The 21,611-nt window shown below is 42.8% G+C and overlaps 1 protein-coding gene across 1 annotated transcript in view; it reads right to left on the reverse strand.

Annotated features, from left to right (window-relative positions):
• Positions 1 to 831: 831 nt before the first annotated feature.
• The window catches only part of LOC311222841 (cotranscriptional regulator ARB2A homolog), a gene marked incomplete at its 3' end in the record, with an annotated part of 74,007 nt that continues 53,227 nt past the window's right edge, over positions 832 to 21,611 (reverse strand). Inside the window, exons 5-7 of the mRNA XM_084307476.1 lie at positions 8,490 to 8,555; positions 5,203 to 5,394; positions 832 to 849 (exon numbers count right to left, since the gene is read on the reverse strand). Of these exons, the coding sequence (XP_084163602.1) occupies positions 832 to 849; positions 5,203 to 5,394; positions 8,490 to 8,555 (276 nt within the window). The remainder of the gene's footprint in view (positions 850 to 5,202; positions 5,395 to 8,489; positions 8,556 to 21,611) is intronic.

A 21,611-nucleotide genomic window follows, 5' to 3' on the forward strand; every position in this document is an offset into this window, starting at 1 on the left:
TACAAACAGAGAAATGGCTGAAAGAGAGGCGTTACAAACAGAGAAATGGCTGAAAGAGAGGCGTTACAAACAGAGAAATGGTTGAAAGAGAGGCGTTACAAACGGAGAAATGGCTGAAAGAGAGGCGTTACAAACAGAGAAATGGCTGAAAGAGAGGCGTTACAAACAGAGAAATGGCTGAAAGAGAGGCGTTACAAACGGAGAAATGGTTGAAAGAGAGGCGTTACAAACAGAGAAATGGCTGAAAGAGAGGCGTTACAAACGGAGAAATGGCTGAAAGAGAGGCGTTACAAACAGAGAAATGGCTGAAAGAGAGGCGTTACAAACAGAGAAATGGCTGAAAGAGAGGCGTTACAAACGGAGAAATGGTTGAAAGAGAGGCGTTACAAACAGAGAAATGGCTGAAAGAGAGGCGTTACAAACAGAGAAATGGCTGAAAGAGAGGCGTTACAAACAGAGAAATGGCTGAAAGAGAGGCGTTACAAACAGAGAAATGGCTGAAAGAGAGGCGTTACAAACAGAGAAATGGCTGAAAGAGAGGCGTTACAAACGGAGAAATGGCTGAAAGAGAGGCGTTACAAATGGAGAAATGGCTGAAAGAGAGGCGTTACAAACAGAGAAATGGCTGAAAGAGAGGCGTTACAAACAGAGAAATGGCTGAAAGAGAGGCGTTACAAACGGAGAAATGGCTGAAAGAGAGGCGTTACAAACGGAGAAATGGCTGAAAGAGAGGCGTTACAAACAGAGAAATGGCTGAAAGAGAGGCGTTACAAACAGAGAAATGGCTGAAAGAGAGGCGTTACAAACAGAGAAATGGCTGAAAGAGAGGCGTTACAAGCGGAGAAATGGCTGAAAGAGAGGCGTTACAAACAGAGAAATGGCTGAAAGAGAGGCGTTACAAACGGAGAAATGGCTGAAAGAGAGGCGTTACAAACAGAGAAATGGCTGAAAGAGAGGCGTTACAAACAGAGAAATGGCTGAAAGAGAGGCGTTACAAACGGAGAAATGGCTGAAAGAGAGGCGTTACAAACAGAGAAATGGCTGAAAGAGAGGCGTTACAAACGGAGAAATGGCTGAAAGAGAGAATTGGTCAAAAAGACCAGTGCAAATTCCATTATATGGACATGATTTGGTTTTAAACCGTCAGACACAGAGCAGAAAACTGTAATCTGTAAATTATGTCAGAAATAAATAAATGCCGTCACTGTTTACTTGTGTAAGTAACTTGACTTAACTTTTTCTATTGCAGTTTTGCACAGCACAATAAATGTTCTTAAAATACATCTGTACCATGTGAAATATGTCCTAGTTAGGGTTGGGTACCAAACTCTGTACTTTTAAATGGCTGCTTTATTTTTTTTATATAGCGCTTTTATCCAAAGCGCTTTACAATTTGTTCCTCACATTTTACCCGTTCACTCACACATTCACACACAGACGGCGGAGGCGACCATGCAAGGTGCCGACCTGCTCATCGGGAGCAATTAGGGGTTAAGTGTCTTGCTCAAGGACACAACGACACGCTGCCCGGGAGGAGCGGGAATCGAACCGGGAACCTCCGGATTGCCAGACGGGTGCTCTACCTCCTGAGCCACTGTCGCCCCCTTTTAAGGGTACTGACCGAATTACGTCGGTACCACCGATTACCGATTTGCGTAATCTGTGCCACATTTCGGGTACCTTGAGAGCAGGTAGATTAAGACCCGCTCAGGTAGAAAATAATGTGTGTGTGTGTGTGTGTGTGTGTGTGTGTGTGTGTGTGTGTGTGTGTGTGTGTGTGTGTGTGTGTGTGTGTGTGTGTGTGTGCGTGCGTGCGTGCGTGCGTGTGTGCATCCCATCTCTCCAGGTCAGAGGAGTTTGATTATTAGTATTTACTGAATATGCCAGATAATGTTGATACTTAAACGAATAAAATAATAATACATTGATTGATTGATTGATTGATTGATTGATTGATTGATTGATTGACAACTTTATTAACAGATTGCAGAATGGGTACAATACAGTACGGCTCAATACATACAATTGTTAAGGGGATGCAGACCAGAGAAAGACTTTCGTCTTGTTTACATCAGGGTCCCCCATTTTCAATTCATCATAACATACACGACACACACGACATACAGATAGACAGTAGTGCTACATCTATACATTTATGACATAATAATTTAATACATAATAAATGTATAAGTGATTATGCAAAAAAGAAATGTGTACTGTAGGACTGGTTTGGGAGGGGAGAGGAAGATAGGGAGGGGTTTTATTTTGTGTGGTGCGTTGTGTGGTGTTTGTTATTACAGAGAGTGAAGGACCAAACAAAGGTACCATTGGGTACTGGTATCGATTCCCAGGTACCGGTATCGATTCAAATGTGAACAAATGTGAACCCTAGTCCTAGTAACAAGTAACAAGACTACAGCAATAGCTGCCATACCAGTGCCATACCCCTTCAGAAGCATTTATATAGACGTTTTAAGATAAATTAATATACTGTGATATATACCGTTACCGCCTATGCCTTCATATTATACCGTGATATACATTTTAGACCATACCGTCCAGCCCTACCGTACGGTAAACGTTTCTCTGAACAACATCAGCAACGGAATAGCAAATGTTACATATTTACAACAGAATATTGAACAATAACAACAAAACAACAAATATAAAACTTTGAGTGAAAATACAGATGGTAGGCCAAGGGAAATACAAAAAAATAATAGTGCAAGGACATAACATTATGTGTCACCCAAATGGAATAAGGGCTAACATTATGTAAAATAAACTGCTGTACTCAGAGTGAGTTTCTATTCATCACAGCCGAGCTTCTTATTCTATCTCTCTGATTGGTTACACAGTATGTCCATCTACTTGTATTACCCAACACAATACCTCGAGACGCTACAATCCCAGACCACAATATCAATATTCAATATCATGAATCAACGGTCCAGAGAAACTTACAGACAACTCAACCACACAGACAGTGGTGCAGGATAAACACTCTTCATTTAGTGTTTATTATTAAAACTCAACCATACAGACAGTAGTGCTGGACAAACACTCTTCATTTAGTGTTTATTATTAAAACGCAATCACTTTTTATGGCCGCAAGGTAGGGCTGTCCCCGACTAAGGATTTGGATAGTCGACTATGATTGGCCGAAATTAGCCGATAGTCGACTATTAGTCGACTATAAAAAAATATATATGTATCATTCCATTTGGGCTGTGGGGGTGCTTAATGTCTGAAGGAGTCGACTGAAGGCTTCTTGTCCTCTGCAAAACCATGCAATTGGTCCACTGATGGATACATCTTGATATTTGTCTAGTCTAGTGTGTTCATTAGATGGGTGAAATCCTCTTTCAGTGCCTCTGTGCCTGTTTTCTTAGGCAGTTAGCCTCTGGTATGCGTGCCATTAGCGTTAGCCACGCTTCTAGGCCTCTTTTCTTTTGGAAAGAATGATATTTCTTCTTTTTTTTTTTTTACTACGGCTCCTTTCGATCGATTAGTCGACTATTCGACTAATACGCCCCTCTACATGGTGTACCTCGTGGCTGCTTACGCTCCTCTACATGGTGTACCTCGTGGCTGCTTACGCTCCTCTACATGGTGTACCTCGTGGCTGCTTACGCTCCTCTACATCGTGTACCCCGTGGCTGCTTACGCTCCTCTACATCGTGTACCCCGTGGCTGCTTACGCCCCTCTACATGGTGTACCCCGTGGCTGCTTACGCTCCTCTACATGGTGTACCTCGTGGCTGCTTACGCCCCTCTACATCGTGTACCTCGTGGCTGCGTTACGCTCCTCTACATCGTGTACCTCGTGGCTGCTTACGCTCCTCTACATCGTGTACCTCGTGGCTGCTTACGCTCCTCTACATGGTGTACCTCGTGGCTGCTTACGCTCCTCTACATGGTGTACCCCGTGGCTGCTTACGCTCCTCTACATGGTGTACCTCGTGGCTGCTTACGCTCCTCTACATGGTGTACCTCGTGGCTCCATACGCTCCTCTACATCGTGTACCTCGTGGCTGCTTACGCTCCTCTACATGGTGTACCCCGTGGCTGCTTACGCTCCTCTACATGGTGTACCTCGTGGCTGCTTACGCTCCTCTACATGGTGTACCTCGTGGCTGCTTACGCTCCTCTACATGGTGTACCTCGTGGCTGCTTACGCTCCTCTACATGGTGTACCTCGTGGCTGCTTACGCTCCTCTACATGGTGTACCTCGTGGCTGCTTACGCTCCTCTACATGGTGTACCTCGTGGCTGCTTACGCTCCTCTACATGGTGTACCTCGTGGCTGCTTACGCTCCTCTACATGGTGTACCTCGTGGCTGCTTACGCTCCTCTACACCGTGTACCTTGTGGCTGCTTACGCTCCTCTACATGGTGTACCCCGTGGCTGCTTACGCTCCTCTACATCGTGTACCTCGTGGCTGCTTACGCTCCTCTACATGGTGTACCTCGTGGCTGCTTACGCTCCTCTACATGGTGTACCTCGTGGCTGCTTACGCTCCTCTACATGGTGTACCTCGTGGCTGCTTACGCTCCTCTACATGGTGTACCTCGTGGCTGCTTACGCTCCTCTACATGGTGTACCTCGTGGCTGCTTACGCTCCTCTACATGGTGTACCTCGTGGCTGCTTACGCTCCTCTACATGGTGTACCTCGTGGCTGCTTACGCTCCTCTACACCGTGTACCTTGTGGCTGCTTACGCTCCTCTACATGGTGTACCCCGTGGCTGCTTACGCTCCTCTACATCGTGTACCTCGTGGCTGCTTACGCTCCTCTACATGGTGTACCCCGTGGCTGCTTACGCTCCTCTACATCGTGTACCTCGTGGCTGAAATTTATTGAAAGCAGCCTTGGCTGCTTTGGGTGAGAAGGAACCATCAGCCACGGTGGTGATGGCTCCTTTAAAAGACTAATTTAGCTTTTCCATCATCTGAAATGAGGACTATGTGCTATAGTCTCAACCATGTACAATTATGTGGAATAAGCAAGTCATTTAGCGGTTGCCTCTACATGATCCTCATTCCACCAGGCTGGCAATTAAGGCCGTGTAGACTCAGCCACTAAGCGGTCCGCTTATTTCGCGTAATTTACGTGCGATTGTGTCTAAGTGTCCTCATTTCCAATGATTTGAAATGTGCATCTTGAAGCTGCACTCGGTGCCTGCGTGCGGAGGAGCCTACCTCCATGGCCCTGGTGATGAAGGGGATCTGCGTTCCCGAGTCCAGGTCCTGGTTGATGATGAGCCTGCGGGCCCACTGGCCGGCCCGCACCACCCCACCGCCCTGGATGAGCACCAGCAGCTTGGAGGGGTTGGACAGGGCGTCTGGACTCAGGTAGATGAGACTAGTAGGCTCCTCCTCCACAGGATCCACCTAGAAACACACATCGTTTACTATGCGTCACCAGTGTTGGAAAAGTTCATGTTCTACATGAACTAGTTCAGTTCACAGTTCACACATTTTAAAATGAACTAGTTCAGTTCATAGTTCATAATTCAAAATTTTGAACTAAAGTTCTCGTGGTTTAAAAAATGAACTAGTTTATAGTTTATAGTTCTTTCTTCAATACGTTGCTGCAAGCTATTATTTGTCAAAATTATTGCCACAACCCATATAGAACCACAGACAGCAATCAGAATACTGGCATTTCCATCACACTGTGATTATTTATCAGTGTTTCCCCGACCGTTGCCTTGAAGGGGCGGCCCCGCGTCGCGCGTAACGAGTACATACAGTTCAGGTACATCACTATGCGTCATCAGTCACCGTTGTTGCATGTACCGGCCAATAGGGAGGTGTAGTGGTTACGTCATTGTTGTTTCCGGCCGGTCTACCATCTTGAAAACGCAATGTATTTGCCCATTGCCCATTTCTAAATCGTCTCGTTTAAAACAAATAAAGCATGAACATTTGCATGGTGTAGCTTTCTGTGCGTATTCATCCACAATCTATAGCTCAACATGAAAAGATTCCCAATTCATCGTAAAAAACAATCGCCGAATTTTATTTCAATCAAAAAAGCTTAACCAATAATGTTAGTGATAGAAGGGAACTCATGTTGTGCAAAAATGGAAAGCTTGCCAATGTTCATGAGGCAGAATTGTTACAATAGCCGATAATCCATTTTCCCAATGATAAATCCCTATACGGGTGGACCTCGCGGGCGGACTAAAGTGACGTCAGCCTATACCTCCCTATAGGCTTTGTCAGCAATTGAGATAACACCAGCCTTATTTTCCAGTTGATGGTCATTTTATTTTACAATTGACCTATCTCAAAAACGCCACACACTTTTCTTGATCCACCAATCACAAAGTTGGAGTTACATGGTAATCATGCAGTGTGCATCACGTAGCACATTATACAGAAATGTTCTGTATTTATAGGTTTTCTCAAGCATTAACTCATTCAGGGCCAACAGCGCCCTCTGCTGATGGCCCTTCGGTGCCAGTGGTTTATCCAATGGAGGATAGGACTTATTTGCGAGTGCTTAAAACATATCAAATATAATAGCAATAGATCTAAATAATACAGTGATCGTCAATTAGTTGCTTCCAGTCAACATGCACAAAACAGATAATTTTTTCATACATACATTTCCATTTTATACCGTGATGAATATCAATATATTTCTAGGGTGTTCTGTCTCATCTCAATAAACTCCAGCAAATACAGCTTCAATGTATTTCCTTAGAAATCGTGCCATTTGTTGCTTGATTTATGAATCGTTTTCAAATAAACGCTAGATTATCGATAGTATATGTGTCCTCATGCACGAAGAGAAGCGGGGTCTGAAAAATCGATTCTCTGTACTGAACCTCACACACACACACACGCTCCGATGGCGGTGAAAGGAACATCTGATTACCCCATTTATTGATCCAACGTTATATATCCAAAACACATAATCCACGCTGCTCTGAGTGTCCTCAGTCCATCTGTTATAACGATACTGCATGCAGATTTCTCAGGTTTGGCACCCAGAGCATGGCGAGTTAACCCAGACTATCTCGGGTTTGGCCTCCAAAGTGTTAAGAGAAAGGTGTACAGTACAACAGTACATTTTATTTGCATGCAGCTAGCCTCATCTTTATTTAATTTGTGTAAATGGCCTTTCAAAATCTGTTTGGAAATAGCTTCTCACTGTGGTCTTTATACAATTATATATTATATAAATTATTTAAAAAAAGCACACACACACAAACAGAGAGAGTGAGAAAGATAGTGAGTGAGTGAGTGAGTGAGTGAGTGAGTGAGTGAGTGAGTGAGTGAGTGAGTGAGTGAGTGAGTTAGTTAGTGAGTGTGTGTGTATGTATGTGTGTATATATCTGTGTGTATGCGCATAGTGTGTGTGTGTGTGTGTATATCAGCGTACGTGTGTGTGTGTGTATCCGTGTGTATGTATGCATGTGTTGTGTGTACGTGTGTGTGTGTATCAGTGTATGTGTGTGTGAGCACGTGTGTGTGTTTTGTCTTCTGTCCACATGCCTCCCCAGTATGCCCAGCAGAGTCTCTAAGGAGACACACACACTGTCCATAAAAGCCATGTGTGGCAGCTGCAGAACTTAATCCAGGCAGACAAAAGGAGGCGAGTGGAGGGGGAGAAAATCTCAACCTTTCTTCTCGTTTGCTCCCTCGTTCCCTCCTTCTATACTTGGCTGTGGCTAATCTGCTTAGAATCTGCAGTCACAAGTTCAACCCCACGCAGGTGGACGGACCCACCGCTAACACACACACACACACACACACACACACACACACACACACACACACACACACACACACACACACACACACACACACACACACACACACACACACACACACACACACACACACACACACACACACACACACACACACACACACACACACACACACACACACACACACACACACACACACACACACACACACACACACACACACACACACACACACACACACACACTCCTATAGTGCACTCACATACGCGATACACACACACACCCAGGCGGGTGGGTGGTAGAAAAGCAGAGGAGAGCCATTTTCCTGTGGAATAATGAGATAAATAGGGCAGGCAGATAAAGCGCTAAAAGGGTATGGGGGGCTAATAAAGGCCTGTGTGGCTCGCGTGGGTGATTTATGGACACTGTTAGCGTCGGGCTACTCTGCTAAACACCAACGCCCGGCTAGGCTAACATCCTTATAAACACACAAGCCTGAAAAATGATCACAACTTTGAGACAAGCAAAATGTTAAAGAGACAAGGGAAGGAGGGGGGTGGGGGGGGCAGAAACAACAACAACACACAAAGATATGTCCAACAACAAATAAAGAGGGGGGAAAAGCTGCTTACTCCCAATCTCTACTTTTTAATTCTTTTTTTTAACGGATATCTGGATATATTTAATCCCCCCCCCCCCCCTTTAATCTCCAAGGACATAAATCACAGAGGAAAAACAACTCTTTTCACTCAGGGTACTTACTGGCAGGATTTCTTTAGTCATGTTGCACTTCTTCTCCAACAGCTCGTAAATGTACTGAGTGATGATCTGGAGGGACACACACACACACACACACACAGTTATTCATAATGTCACATATCGCAGTCTAATAGAATGAATAAAATCGTATTTGCGTTTGGTACAAGTCCATGCGACAAAAAAAAACGAACTGCCATGCAGCAGTGTGTGTGTGAACAAATGATGGAGGCCAATGCTATGTTTGCACATAGAATAAGAAATAAATGATATACAGAACACTAATTTGTTCCGTCTAGTAGGGCTGGCAGATTAATACAATTTCAATTACAATTTTGGCCACGATCATGAAAACAAGATAATCAAGATAAAACAATTATTGTGCTGCATGCCGCGTTGCCGTCATTTTGTCTTGTGTTGTAAATGCAGCACACTCTTCCTTCACAGCGGTGTGCTCCTGGTTACGTTGGGCTGAGGTTACGTTGTGTTTATCCCTGCAGCCACAGTGCTAAGGAACCTTGAATACCACCTAGGGAGGGGAATCGGTAGGGACCTCTGGATTTGATACTACCATGATACTTTGGTGTCAACTGGATATGATTTGATTAGATTGCCATTTATTTTAACACCAGACACTTCTAAATGAACGTACTTCCAGAGATCAAGCATACCATGAGTCAGATTTACCTTCTCTGATGCTCCAGTGTCTTGCGATTTAAACCAAAACCTTTGCCGAGGCCTGGGCTAATTGTTACAGTTTGACAGTAGTGTATGGGTGGCTAGCATTGGCAGCTATAAGCTAGCGATTAGCTTGTTATGTCAAAAACATAGCTGGTTAGGGCGGCTAAGTGGCGCAGTGGGCAAGGCGCTCGCCACTAATGCAGGAGATGCTGGGTTCGAGCCCAGCTCTCGGCATTGCTACCAGCTTGGCTGGTCGTTCATACTAACGCAATTGGCAGTGTTAGGGTTGGGAAGCTGGTGGGTGGGGATCGGACGTTGTGGACAGCGACTCCTACAGGTCGGTTGGTGCGCCTGCGCAGCAGAATCAGGAAGCAACGGGGGCGGCGTGACCCTCCCACGCAGACCCTCGCCGCTGAGAGATCGCACTGTGCAGGTGAAAAGATGCAACGGCTGCCTCCTCGTGTACCGGAGGGGACACGTGATGCAAGGCTTCATCCACATTGCAGCCGGCCTGTGGGAGGCGTGGCCTAACAATGTTCGAGACAGGGGAGGGTAGAATTGGACAATACAAAATTGGGATGGGAGAAAAATAGAAAAATGGGAGAAAAAGTAGATAAAAAAAAAAAAAAAACATAGCTGGTTATCGAGATTTAACCCCGTTTGTATAGAAGCCCAGGATGAAGCCAAGGTGTTGCAGGAAACCAAAATATGTTAGCAAGCTACACTTAAAGGGGCAGTTCACCCAAAATAAAAATAAAAACATATTTGTCTACTTACTTGAAGTGCCATCTAGATAGTTTCGATGTGATTTGCATAGTTTGAGATATCTGTAGAGATGTCTAACATCCAATACAATGGAGATGAATGGCACTCTGTTTGTGGTGCTCAAAACAATTATAATATTTTTTAAACTCAAAAGCAATGTTTCTATTCTCAAAAGAATCCACTCAAGATAATCCACAAACCTTATTGTCAGCCGTTTCCTGTAGGATTTTCTTTTGACTGAAGTACTGTACACGTGCCATACATTACTAAAGTTCCTACATGAAACTAATCACAACAAGGTCTGTGGTGGTTTGAGTACCACCACAATCCGCTTCATTGTATAGTGATGGCAGACATCTTTATGGTATATATCAAAACTATATAGCACTCTGGGTAAGGATGGAGGTAACAACATTATCGCTGCTGGCGGGACAAAACCTCCTAACTCCATTTTTGTTTTATCAACTCAGTAGATCATCCTCCATGTGTGTGTGGTTTTACAAAGTCTACACAATGGGAAAGCATTAAACCAATCATCTGTCTAAACCTCGTAACTCTATTCGCCCTCAAATCTGTGTTCGTTTTTTTCATCTGCTGAAAAGTTGGGTTTTTGGAGTTATGAGGTTTTGTCCCGCCAGCAGCGTTATGTAATAACACTGCATTATGTAATAACTTGACAAAATGCTAAATATTTTCACTTCATTATGTAATAACACCCACATTTTGTAATAATCTGACATATTTAGTAATAAACAGCTTGAACGCAACACATAATACATGTCCTTGCATTTGCTAATAAAGTACAACATAAATAAATAACAATACATTTTGACCTTTGACCCCCTTGGCATTGTAGTTCAGTTTCAACAACCGGCTGTGTGAGACACTGGGCCCATGGGGAGCCTGGTTAGTTAAAATCCTTATGCCAGTATTTTGAGACGACAAGCAAACAGCGTTTCACATCTCATGTTCAGTCAGACAGCGGAGCAAACTGGGCAGCATATCATCTCCCAAAGCATTATTGAGCCAAAGACGAAATATTTCACAAATTATGACCACTTAATAACAATGTGTTACAGGCTAAAAACACTGTGAGAAGCACACGTTTAATATAAATGTACGACTTTGCTGCAGTCTCGTTCCCGGACGCGTACCTCCACACTGTTTGGAACATATACTGGAGACATCTGCAAATGCGTACAAATCTTGAGACTAAAGACATACGTTTTCATTTAACAATCAGCAGGAAAAAAGCCATCTGTATTCAACATCGTTGTATGGAACATGGTTAGTCTACTTTAATCAATACACCCACTCACTCACTGTGTGAACAATGATCTGCTTGTGTTCTGACATGGGCTCGGTTTGGCATTACGCGGATTTAGGACTTGGGTGCTGGGAGGGTATTGATTTTTTTCTCCCAAATTGCTGTGTGTGTGCGTGTGTGTGTGTGTGTGTGTGTGTGTGTGTGTGTGTGTGTGTGTGCGAGTGATTGGGAGAGAAAGAGAGGAACTTGACTCATTGTAAGCTTGGCTATTTCTTCACCTGCCATGATGACGTTGATATTGTACGATACTGTATTTTATCATAGCCTGCGCCCTGATAGATGATAAGACCAGTGTTTGTGAAGTGTTGGTGTTGTGAGTTATTGATTGCTTCAGGCAACTCATAGTGGGTCTGTTGTCTCCACTTATGTCGTGCTTTTGATGATAATTTAGATGGGCTCAACACTGCAACACAAGTTGTAAAAGAAAATAAGGGAGAGGGAGAGAGAGGCTGAGGCACAGGCGGCGATATAGGCGAGGCTGCAGAGGCAGCTGCCTTAGGGCCCGCCCCCCGTCTGGGGGGAGGGGGGCCCGGGCCCAGGCCCGGGACTGAATGGAGTTGCCGTTCGCGTGTGGGACTGGATCAAACGGCAACTGGTAACGGCAACTGGGACTGGTGCGTTTGTTTTGACTGTAGGCTCCTCCCGTTTTGCCAGTACTGTGGTACGAGTACGACTGATAGCGTGTGGTTTAGGAACAGGGCGTTTTGCACAAATCCAGCGCTCCCTTTCTTGGCTGTGACGTAGCCACGTAAGTTTCACAAGCAGCGCGGAGGTGCCGCGTTCACGTTACGTGGGAAGAATCGGAAGAACCAGCTTCCGACTGGGAAAAACCATTCACGTAAGCCTCCTAGTGGTAATTCCTACTAGGACATATGGGATTTTTTATAGACCCCGATATCTCCCACTTCGCGTCACGAATTGCGGAAGTATGGATGTGGGCGTTTTGATCGAGTCAATGCGTGAAGGCTTCCTAGTTGTAGCAACGAGATGTCCTCTGGTTCTTCCGCTTCTTCCCACGTAACGTGAACGCGACATCAGAGAAAAAGATCGCTTGCTATAGGGGCAACAAGCTATAACACATCCAACATAATACTAGTCACCTGAAACATCACCACCGCTACGATGGTGTATTAAAATCCGACGACGCCGAGCAGCTAAAGGGGACATTTACTGAGGACCAGCACCAAGTGTGGATATATTATGATTTAACAAGTCTTATCTGTCTAGGACGATGACAACATTATTGCAGGTAAGCTAACTACTAACGTTATCACGCTAGCTTGGATGCTAACTAACGTAATGTGAATGAATGAATGAAAACTTTATTTAACAGATTGCAGAATGGGTACAATACAGTACGGCTCAATACACACAATTGTTAAGGGGATGCAGACCGGAGAAAGACGTTTGTCTTGTTTACATCAGGGTCCCCCATTTTCAATTCATAGTGATCATAGAAAACATATACGTTACCACCTAGCCACAATCTATGGTATTTCTAGGTTACCACATGGGTGGCGCACGTGAACACTTTGTGAATTATGTGAGGGTGTATCATGATGATGGTAATTTGGCACTTAACGAACGTTACCTATCTCTTTGCCGTTTTGCATAGTGCACTGCATAGTACCAGAGATGACAAAAGTTATGTGGTAACATAGGTCGCATCACTGCCAGTAGTCGGCCTATTACCCAATTCTGACTCTGGTATTAGTCAACTAACATACTGTTAGCCAGTTAGTACTGTTAGCCAGTTAGTACTGTTAGCCAGCTACTGTAATAACGAAACTGAAATATCTAATGATGATAGTCAATCATAAAGACAGAAAACACTCTCATCACAGACAAGCTGGATCTGGCCAAATACCTAAACATGTCATGGTGAATGAATGAAAACTTTATTTAACAGATTGCAGAATGGGTACAATACAGTACAGCTCAATACATACAATTGTTAAGGGGATGCAGACCAGAGAAAGACTTTCGTCTTGTTTACATCAGGGTCCCCCATTTTCAATTCATTATAACATAATGACATACAGATAGACAGTAGTGCTACATCTATACATGACATACCAGATTTGCAAATACAGTACTGTTTGTGATACGAAAAGAGTCCAGAAAAGAGAGTATATACATTTGACGTATTATTATTGTATTGTGATATGTTTTGTTTCATGTTGAAAAATAAAATAAAATAATTGATAATTATTTTTTTAATAATACAATAAATATCTGTGTGTGGGGGGGGGGGGGGGGGGCGGAGTTGTCAATCTCGCCTCAGGGCCCGTGGCGCATTCCAACCGCCACTGGGCTGAGGTAAAGAGTCAGAGTCAGTACAGCAAAAACATACTGTGCACACTGCATGTGCCTTTTGATGTGCCCTTTATTTTTGGTTAAGCACCTGCCTCCCAAAATGTTCCTGCGCGGCCCAGAGTCTGAGGAATATGAGGCACTTCACATAATTACACAATGTCCTGAAGTCACCTATCCAGGCCTCAGGGTGAAGCAGAGTTGGCACTACAATGCAAAGAGGATATAAAGATATATAATGAGATCTATAAAAGCAGAGTACAAAGGAGAAGATCTGCCACTACAATGAGAATGCACTCTGCCTTCCTAGGGGAGCTCGAGGACTTGTTAAGCATATACGTGTGTGTGTGCGTGTGCGTGCGTGTGTGTGTGTGTGTGTCTCTCTCTCTGTTACACTATGCTTCTATGAACCCTGGAGTACAGTTTATATTACGCTAAAGAATACAGTCACACTTGATGTACAATGTAGTTTTGGCCAATGAAAGATACTACTAAACTTAGATAAAAATTTATGAATGATGAATTTTGTTTGTTTATTACATAATGCACAATATATTATTACATGTTCATCATAAAAGCATTTTGTAATAGCTTTGTATCTTTTAACATTTATTCGGAGTCAGTATAATTAATGCTAGACTGCGTAAAATAAACATTGTTGTAATGTTATAACGATTTTCATGAATGAAGATATCATTTTTTGTTGGTTATTACATAATGCACCATTTTCATCATAAAAAAGTCCAACTCGTATTTGTTACAATTTGTAATAACAACTGTAATATGTAATATGACTTACAAAATGTATTACAAAATGCAGGGAAATTTATTACATATTGTGTTGAGGCTGTTTATTACAAAATGCGGCTGATACAAGGGCGGTTAGGTGGCGTAGCGGAGATTGCGTTCGTCACCAACCCCGGAGCTGTGAGCTGGATTCGCCTGTTCGAATCCAGCTCACAGCTCCGGGGTTGTCACCAGCTTGGCTGGCCGTTCACACTAATACAACTGGCTGTATTAGAGGGTGGGAGAAGCTGGCGGGGTGGGTCCGGGTCGTTGTAAACAGCGACTCCTACAGTTCGGTCGGGGCGCCTGCTAAGCGCGGATAGGACCTGAGTGGGATAGTGTGATCCTTCCACACGCTACGCCCTCTCAGGGAGGATCCGCGCTGCCAGGTGAAAAGAAGCGGTTGATTGGCTGGACGTGTGTCGGAGGAAGCACGTGATAGCATCCACTCTCCCAGATGATCTGACTGTGGGGGGTAAGTGCGCAGCGAACAGGAAGGGGATTGGGAATTGGCATACGACTAACATTGGGATGGGAGAAAAATCTGAGGAAAATGGAGGGGGAAAAAGACCAATAAAAAAATTAAAAATAAAAATGCGGCTGATGATAAAAAAATATGCGGGTGTTATTACATAATGAAGTGAAAATGTATTACATTTTATCAAGTTATTACATAATGCAGTCTTATTATATTCATTCATTCAAACCTTTATTTATTCTCGAAAAGACAATTGAGGTCACCCTCATTTTCAATGTAGTCGAGACTTTACAGACATTTCAATGCATACATTTCTACAATATAACAATAATAAATATTCATAACTATCTATATAGTACTTTTCATAGGGCGGCTACGTGGTGCAGTGGGCAAGGCGCTCACCACGAATACTGGAGACTGGGCTCGAACAGGTACGCCTCCCTGTTCGAGCCCAGCGCTCCACATTGCTTTCAGTTTAGCTGGTCGTCCGCACTAATACACATTGGCAGTATTGGGGGGAGGGAAACTGATGGGTGGGGATCGGGCGTTGTGGACAGCGACTCCTACAGGTTGGTTGGTGCGCCTGCGCAGTAGAATCAGGAAGCGACGGGGGCGGGGCCCCTCCAAAGCCAAGACCCCTGACGCTGAAAGATCGAGCCGCGCAGGTGGAAAGATGAGACTGCTGTTACCTTGAGTATCGGAGGGGACTCGTGCTATGTATGACTTATTGTTTTTTTTGTATTTTATTTTTTTTATTATTTTTTAAACAAACATATAAACAAACATGACAACACACAATAAGATATACAAGCATTATTAACAGTGCACATCCAATGAAATCACCATATAGTTAAATGTCTTATACAGAATATACCACCAATACCTGCTATCTAATACCCTACACACATATGCTCCAGCTCGTACCCCCCCCTCCCGGACCCCCCATTGGATAATCCATCCATTATCCCTCGCTCCTAACCAGACACTACCATTATATGCTAGCTTTTATTTTCTCCACCACTTCTAACCACATTGTCATTTTGGATTCATTGAGACCCAAAATTCTTGCTGTAGATATTTCTTGATAAATCACATCGAGATATGTAAGAATCCAGACCTTTCAGCAAATTTTTTCCGGTTGGAACCATCGTGATGCTATCAGCTTTTTAGCCACTGTGATACCCGATAAAACCAATCTCTTTAGCTGTGGATGTACTGCATACTCGAAAACATCATTCAGCAGTAATACAGAGGGATGTACAGGTATATTCTGAGTTAAGAGATTTGATAATTGCTGGGTTACCTCTTTCCAGAATATCTTAACTGGTGGGCAGTCCCAGTACATGTGCATAAATGTCCCCTCGTCCCCATTTGTACATAAGGAGCATTTGGAGTCTTGTTTAAGACCCATTTTTTTCAGTCTTATAGGAGTCAAGTATGTCCTGTGAATATAGTTAAGATTTATTTGTTGATGGTCCGGGTTCCTTGAAGTAAATCTAACATTTGCCCAGGCTTCTTGCCAATCAAAATCACTTTCCAGGTCTGGTATATCCCTCCTCCAGACGGAGTCTAGGTGGAGGGTTTCATACGAGGATGTTGGTAATTGATGATAAAAATCTGAAACAAAACCTCTCGATGTTTGTGGTATCTGTGAGACTTCAAACATAACAATAACTGTGTGTAAAAAAAAATTGTGGACTTGGTGAGATACCACCGTCTGCTTTGTTTCTCTGTGCGGTGGATCTTTTTATACGTGGTGGTTTGTTATTCCAAATAAATTTGTATGTGGAGGAGTGTAATTTTTTCCAGTAACCCTCTGGAGGGGGTAGCGGTAGCATTGAGCTGAAGAAGTTGATTCTAGGTAGTACGTCCATCTTAACTATTGATATCCATGCCTGTACTGAGTTTTGAAGTTTTGACCACCTATCAAGGTCGTCTTTGATTTTGTTTTGGATTTTTGTATAATTGTGCTTCACCGTTTGTCTTATGGTGGGGAATATTTCCACTCCCAAACATCTAAAGTGTTTTACCATAGGTATCTCTACTGGGAGGGTTATATATTTTTTTGCAGGGGCGTTAAGTGGAAGGAAAGCTGACTTCGGCCAATTTATCTTGAATCCCGATAAATCTCCAAAGTCCTCAATCAACTTGAGCAGTATGTACTTATTATACGGCATGCAAATTTCTCGATTCTGATTGGCTGAAACAGTCAATTTACACATATGTATTCTTCACAATTCCACACTCCTGGTCCCAGGACCCGCCCACAACCGAATTACAATCACTCCGGCGTGCGGATTTTTAGGAAAAAACAAGATGGCGGACAATAATCTTTAACAAATGGATATGTTGATAGCGTCATAACGACTAAATATAAAACGATTCTGTCACGGCGAATGTCTTAGTTCTTTAAACAATGTTGGATGATGTAATTGATGGGTCATGAGTCATTGTGGAACAAAATAAAAATCGCGCGGATTGATTGATTTGCATTTTTTTTCTCCTTTCTATAGAAGCAACTGGGAAGTGCGCTGTTTTAAGTGAGGGTGGACTGAATGGATATGTTGATAGCGTCATAACGACTAAATATAAACCGATTCTGTCACGGCGAATGTCTTAGTTGCTTAAACAATGTTGGATGATGTAATTGATGGGTCATGAGTCATTGTGGAACAAAATTAAAATCGCACGGATTGATTGATTGATTAATTTGCATTTTTTTTTTTTTTTATCTTTTTCTCCCTCCTTTTTCCTCCGATTTTCTCCCATCCCAATGTTAGTCGTTATGCCAATTCCCAATCCCCTTCCTGGTCGCTGCGCACTTACCCCCCACAGTCGGTCTGGGAGAGTGGAGGCTACCACGTGCTTCCTCCGACACACGTCCAGCCAATCAACCGCTTCTTTTCACCTGGCAGCGCGGATTCTCACTGAGAGGGCGTAGCGTGTGGAAGGATCACACTATCCCACTTAGATCCTATCCGCGCTTAGCAGGCGCCCCGACAGAACTGTAGGAGTCGCTGTTTACAACGACCCGGACCCACCCGCCAGCTTCTCCCACCCTCTAATACTGCCAATTGTATTAGTGTGAACGGCCAGCCAAGCTGGTGACAACCCCGGAGCTGTGAGCTGGATTCGAACAGGCAAATCCAGCCGCTCCGGGGTTGGTGATGAACGCAATCTCTGTTACGCCACCTGACCGCCCCTTGCATTTTTTTTTCTTTCTTTCTATAGAAGCAACTGGGAAGTGCGCTGTTTTAAGTGAGGGTGGACTGAATGGATATGTTGATAGCGTCATAACAACTAAATATAAACCGATTCTGTCACAGCAAATGTCTTAGTTGCTTAAACAATGTTGGATGATGTAATTGATGGGTCATGAGTCATTGTGGAACAAAATTAAAATCGCACGGATTGATTGATTGATTAATTTGCATTTTTTTTTCTACTTTCAAGCAGCTGGGAGGTGCGCTGTTTTAAGTGAGCATGGCCTATTGCATTGATTGATTGATTGATTGCTAATTTTATTACTGTCCGCCTGGTTTCCAACTGGTTAAGTTTAGGCCCTCTTTCGAAGTTGGTTAAGGTTAGAGTTTGTCTTTAGAGCAGGGCGATAGACCACCAGCCCTGGTTCCAAACTCTAACCTTAACCAACTTCGAAAGAGGGCCTAAACTTAACCAGTTGGAAACAAGGCGGACAGTAATAAAATTAGCAATCAATCAATTCAATAACCCACGCTCACTTAAAACAGCGCACCTCCCAGCTGCTTCTATAGAAAGTAGGTTTAAAAAAAATTAATAAAAAAAAATGTTTTTCCTATAGGGCAAAGAAAACTTTTTTTTTATTTGTTTTACCTACTTTCTATAGAAGCATCTAAGAATGAAGTTCTATAGAAAGTAGGTTAAAAACTTAAGAAAAGTTGGATGTGGTAGTTGGTTGGATGTCTAGGTGAAAGACAGTTGGATGTGTTAGTTGGTTGGATGTCTTAGTTGAAAGACAGTTGGATGTGTTAGTTGGTTGGATGTCTTAGTTGAAAGACAGTTGGATGTGTTAGTTTGTTGGATGTCTTAGTTGAGAGACAGTTGGATGTGTTAGTTTGCTGGATGTGCAGTTGGATGCACTTCCGAGCTGCTTCCACATGGAGGCAACTTCTCTTTTTTGTTGTTGTGGGAACAACTTTTTCTGGCGGATGGTTTTTTCAATAAATCTTCGATTAATGTGTGTTTATTGTATAGCAATAAGGTTGGATGAATGTGCCAGTTGTATAAAAGCATTACACCACTTGTAGTCGTGGTTTGTGAAAAAGAAACCATGCCTAGGGGGGTCTAACGACCGCCCCTAGGCATGGTTTATTTTTCACAAACCACTCCTGCGCGTGATGTAATGCTTAAGTCCACATTGCAGCCGGCTTGTGGGAGGCATGAAACAGTGTTCAAAGACAGGGGAGGGTTGAATTGGATGATACGAAAATTGGGATGGGAGAAAAAATAGAAAATGGGAGAAAAAGTGGATAAAAAAAATAGTACTTTTCATACATGTACCGCAGTCCAGAGTGCCCCACAGCAATTAGTATAAAAATGAACATAGGCATAAAATCAGCACGCAATTGACAGAATAAAAAACAATGCATGAATTGCAGACATAAGAATAGGTATAAAAGACGTTTACATTGCAGTAGTGCAATGTAAACGTACAGAGTGCTGTCAGGCGATTAAAAAAAATTATCTAATTAATTACAGGATTTGTAATTAATTCATCTAATTAATCGCATTTTTTTTTCCGCATAACCATTTTAAGCCTGATATTTTATATTCTATAATCATATTTCAAATTGCATGTGTCCGGATGTCAGAATTCAGTACTGTATCTACAAAACCTTCTGTTTAATCATCTTCACTTTATTCATTTGCTTAGATTTTTCTGGTCTGGTCACAGTCAAAAAAAAAGAAAAGAATAAAAAAAAATTAAAGATATTCTCATTTGGTTCATTACAATTTACTCAAGCCTAGTAACAGACAGTATTTCTGACACTGGGAATACATTCCCTGAGATCCATAGATGTCCCTAGAATCAGATACCAAGAACATGTAAATGGACCATTTAAAAAAAGTTTGTAAATGTTTATTCGACGTTCTTAGGGAATGAATGAGATTAAAAAATAATAATAATAAATATTTATAAAAAAATATATATACTGTATATAATGTAAATTCATTTTGAGTTAATTTTCATAACGCGATAATTTGCTGTGTAATTAATTAATCTAATTAATGCGATAAACTGACAGCCCTATATAATAATAGTATAATGTGTTGTTACAAGAATTTGTTACCTAAAAGCATGTAACAGTAGTGCTCTAGTAAAAAATTTAATACTCCACACCCTGAAGCACAGTTCATCCATACATCATATGAATGTGAGTGCAGATTTGCTGAACTACCCCTGTGACTACAATGGACAGGCCTTTTAACAGGTCACCTTTCACAGGTCACATGACAAAGAGCTGAGTGCATGCCGGGTAAGGGGGGGAAATTATGTTTTTGATTTTATTTTGGGTGAACTGCCCCTTTAACTCATTGACCGCCACGCTGTTATCCCATCTCTACTCAATGGCGCCAGCGCTATTGACCATATTCGCGATGTTTGCGGACCCATCGTGTGTTCTGTATTATAGGTATGGAGACAATAGTATGGCTCATTTGACAGGCATTGTTTATAGTCCAACACTGACTAACCAGTTCATTTATACGTACTTTAGTTTGTGCGCTATTCCATGCTAAACATCGCCCCTTTCCAAAATAATCCAATATTTTTTTCTAGATTGCGAGATATGACGTGTTATATGCAGTGTTTCCCCTACCATTGCCAAATAAAAAAAAATTATATATTTTTTTGGCTTTAATCATAGTAACGTTGGCGAGCTAGCTAAATTATACATAAATCGGTTTTCATATAAATCAATCTTCACTAAGACTTTAAAACAATGGCATGGCACGGTCTACGGAGACGCAGAAAAAAGCTACCAAATCCATTCCGAGACAACTCCGAGACCAATACATTCATATAGCTACACACATCCACACCTGAGAGCTGCCCGGTACAGCCACAGCCTTCTATGGTCGCCTCCTGGGGGAGGCGGATGTTCAATGCCATGTTCAAAAGGGACATAAACAAGTTGTTGACCGAAATAGTTCATCATTCACGTCCCAGAATCCCCCACAATGGTAAGATTTGAACCGGCAACTAGGGATGTCAGGATTAACTGGAAAATGTCACGGTTTCCAAACCAGACATTTTTGAAGCTACAATATCTAGCTATGGTAAAGTATTTAGCCCTGCATTCAACATTGTCCTTTGAAAACCCCTCTCGCGCGGTGTTGTTGGTGTGTGAGTGAGTACCACTGCTAACGTTAACACAAGAAGAGTGAAGACTTGGTTGTGAAAATGGGAACTGACATCCCAGCCTTATATGCACCAACAAAGCTTGATACCCCCTGATATCTAAAAAATCACCAAGGGACTGTTGAAGACCAATTTTCCAAACGTGCAGATCTGAAAAGTGACTGTCAAAGGGTCCAGTGCATCAAAGATCACCATACACCCCTGTTTGCCCATGTTAAGCTAAAAAACTACAACTAGCTGGGCGGCTACGTGGCGTAGTGGGCAAGGCGCTCGCCACGAATGCGGAGACGCTGGGCTCGCCTGTTCGAGCCCAGCGCTCCACATTGCTTTCAGTTTAGCTGGTCGTTCAAACTAATACACATTGGCCGTATTAGGGGG

Source organism: Notolepis coatsorum, assembly GCF_963971535.1.
Source record: "Notolepis coatsorum genome assembly, chromosome: 1".
Lineage (NCBI taxonomy): Eukaryota > Metazoa > Chordata > Actinopteri > Aulopiformes > Paralepididae > Notolepis > Notolepis coatsorum.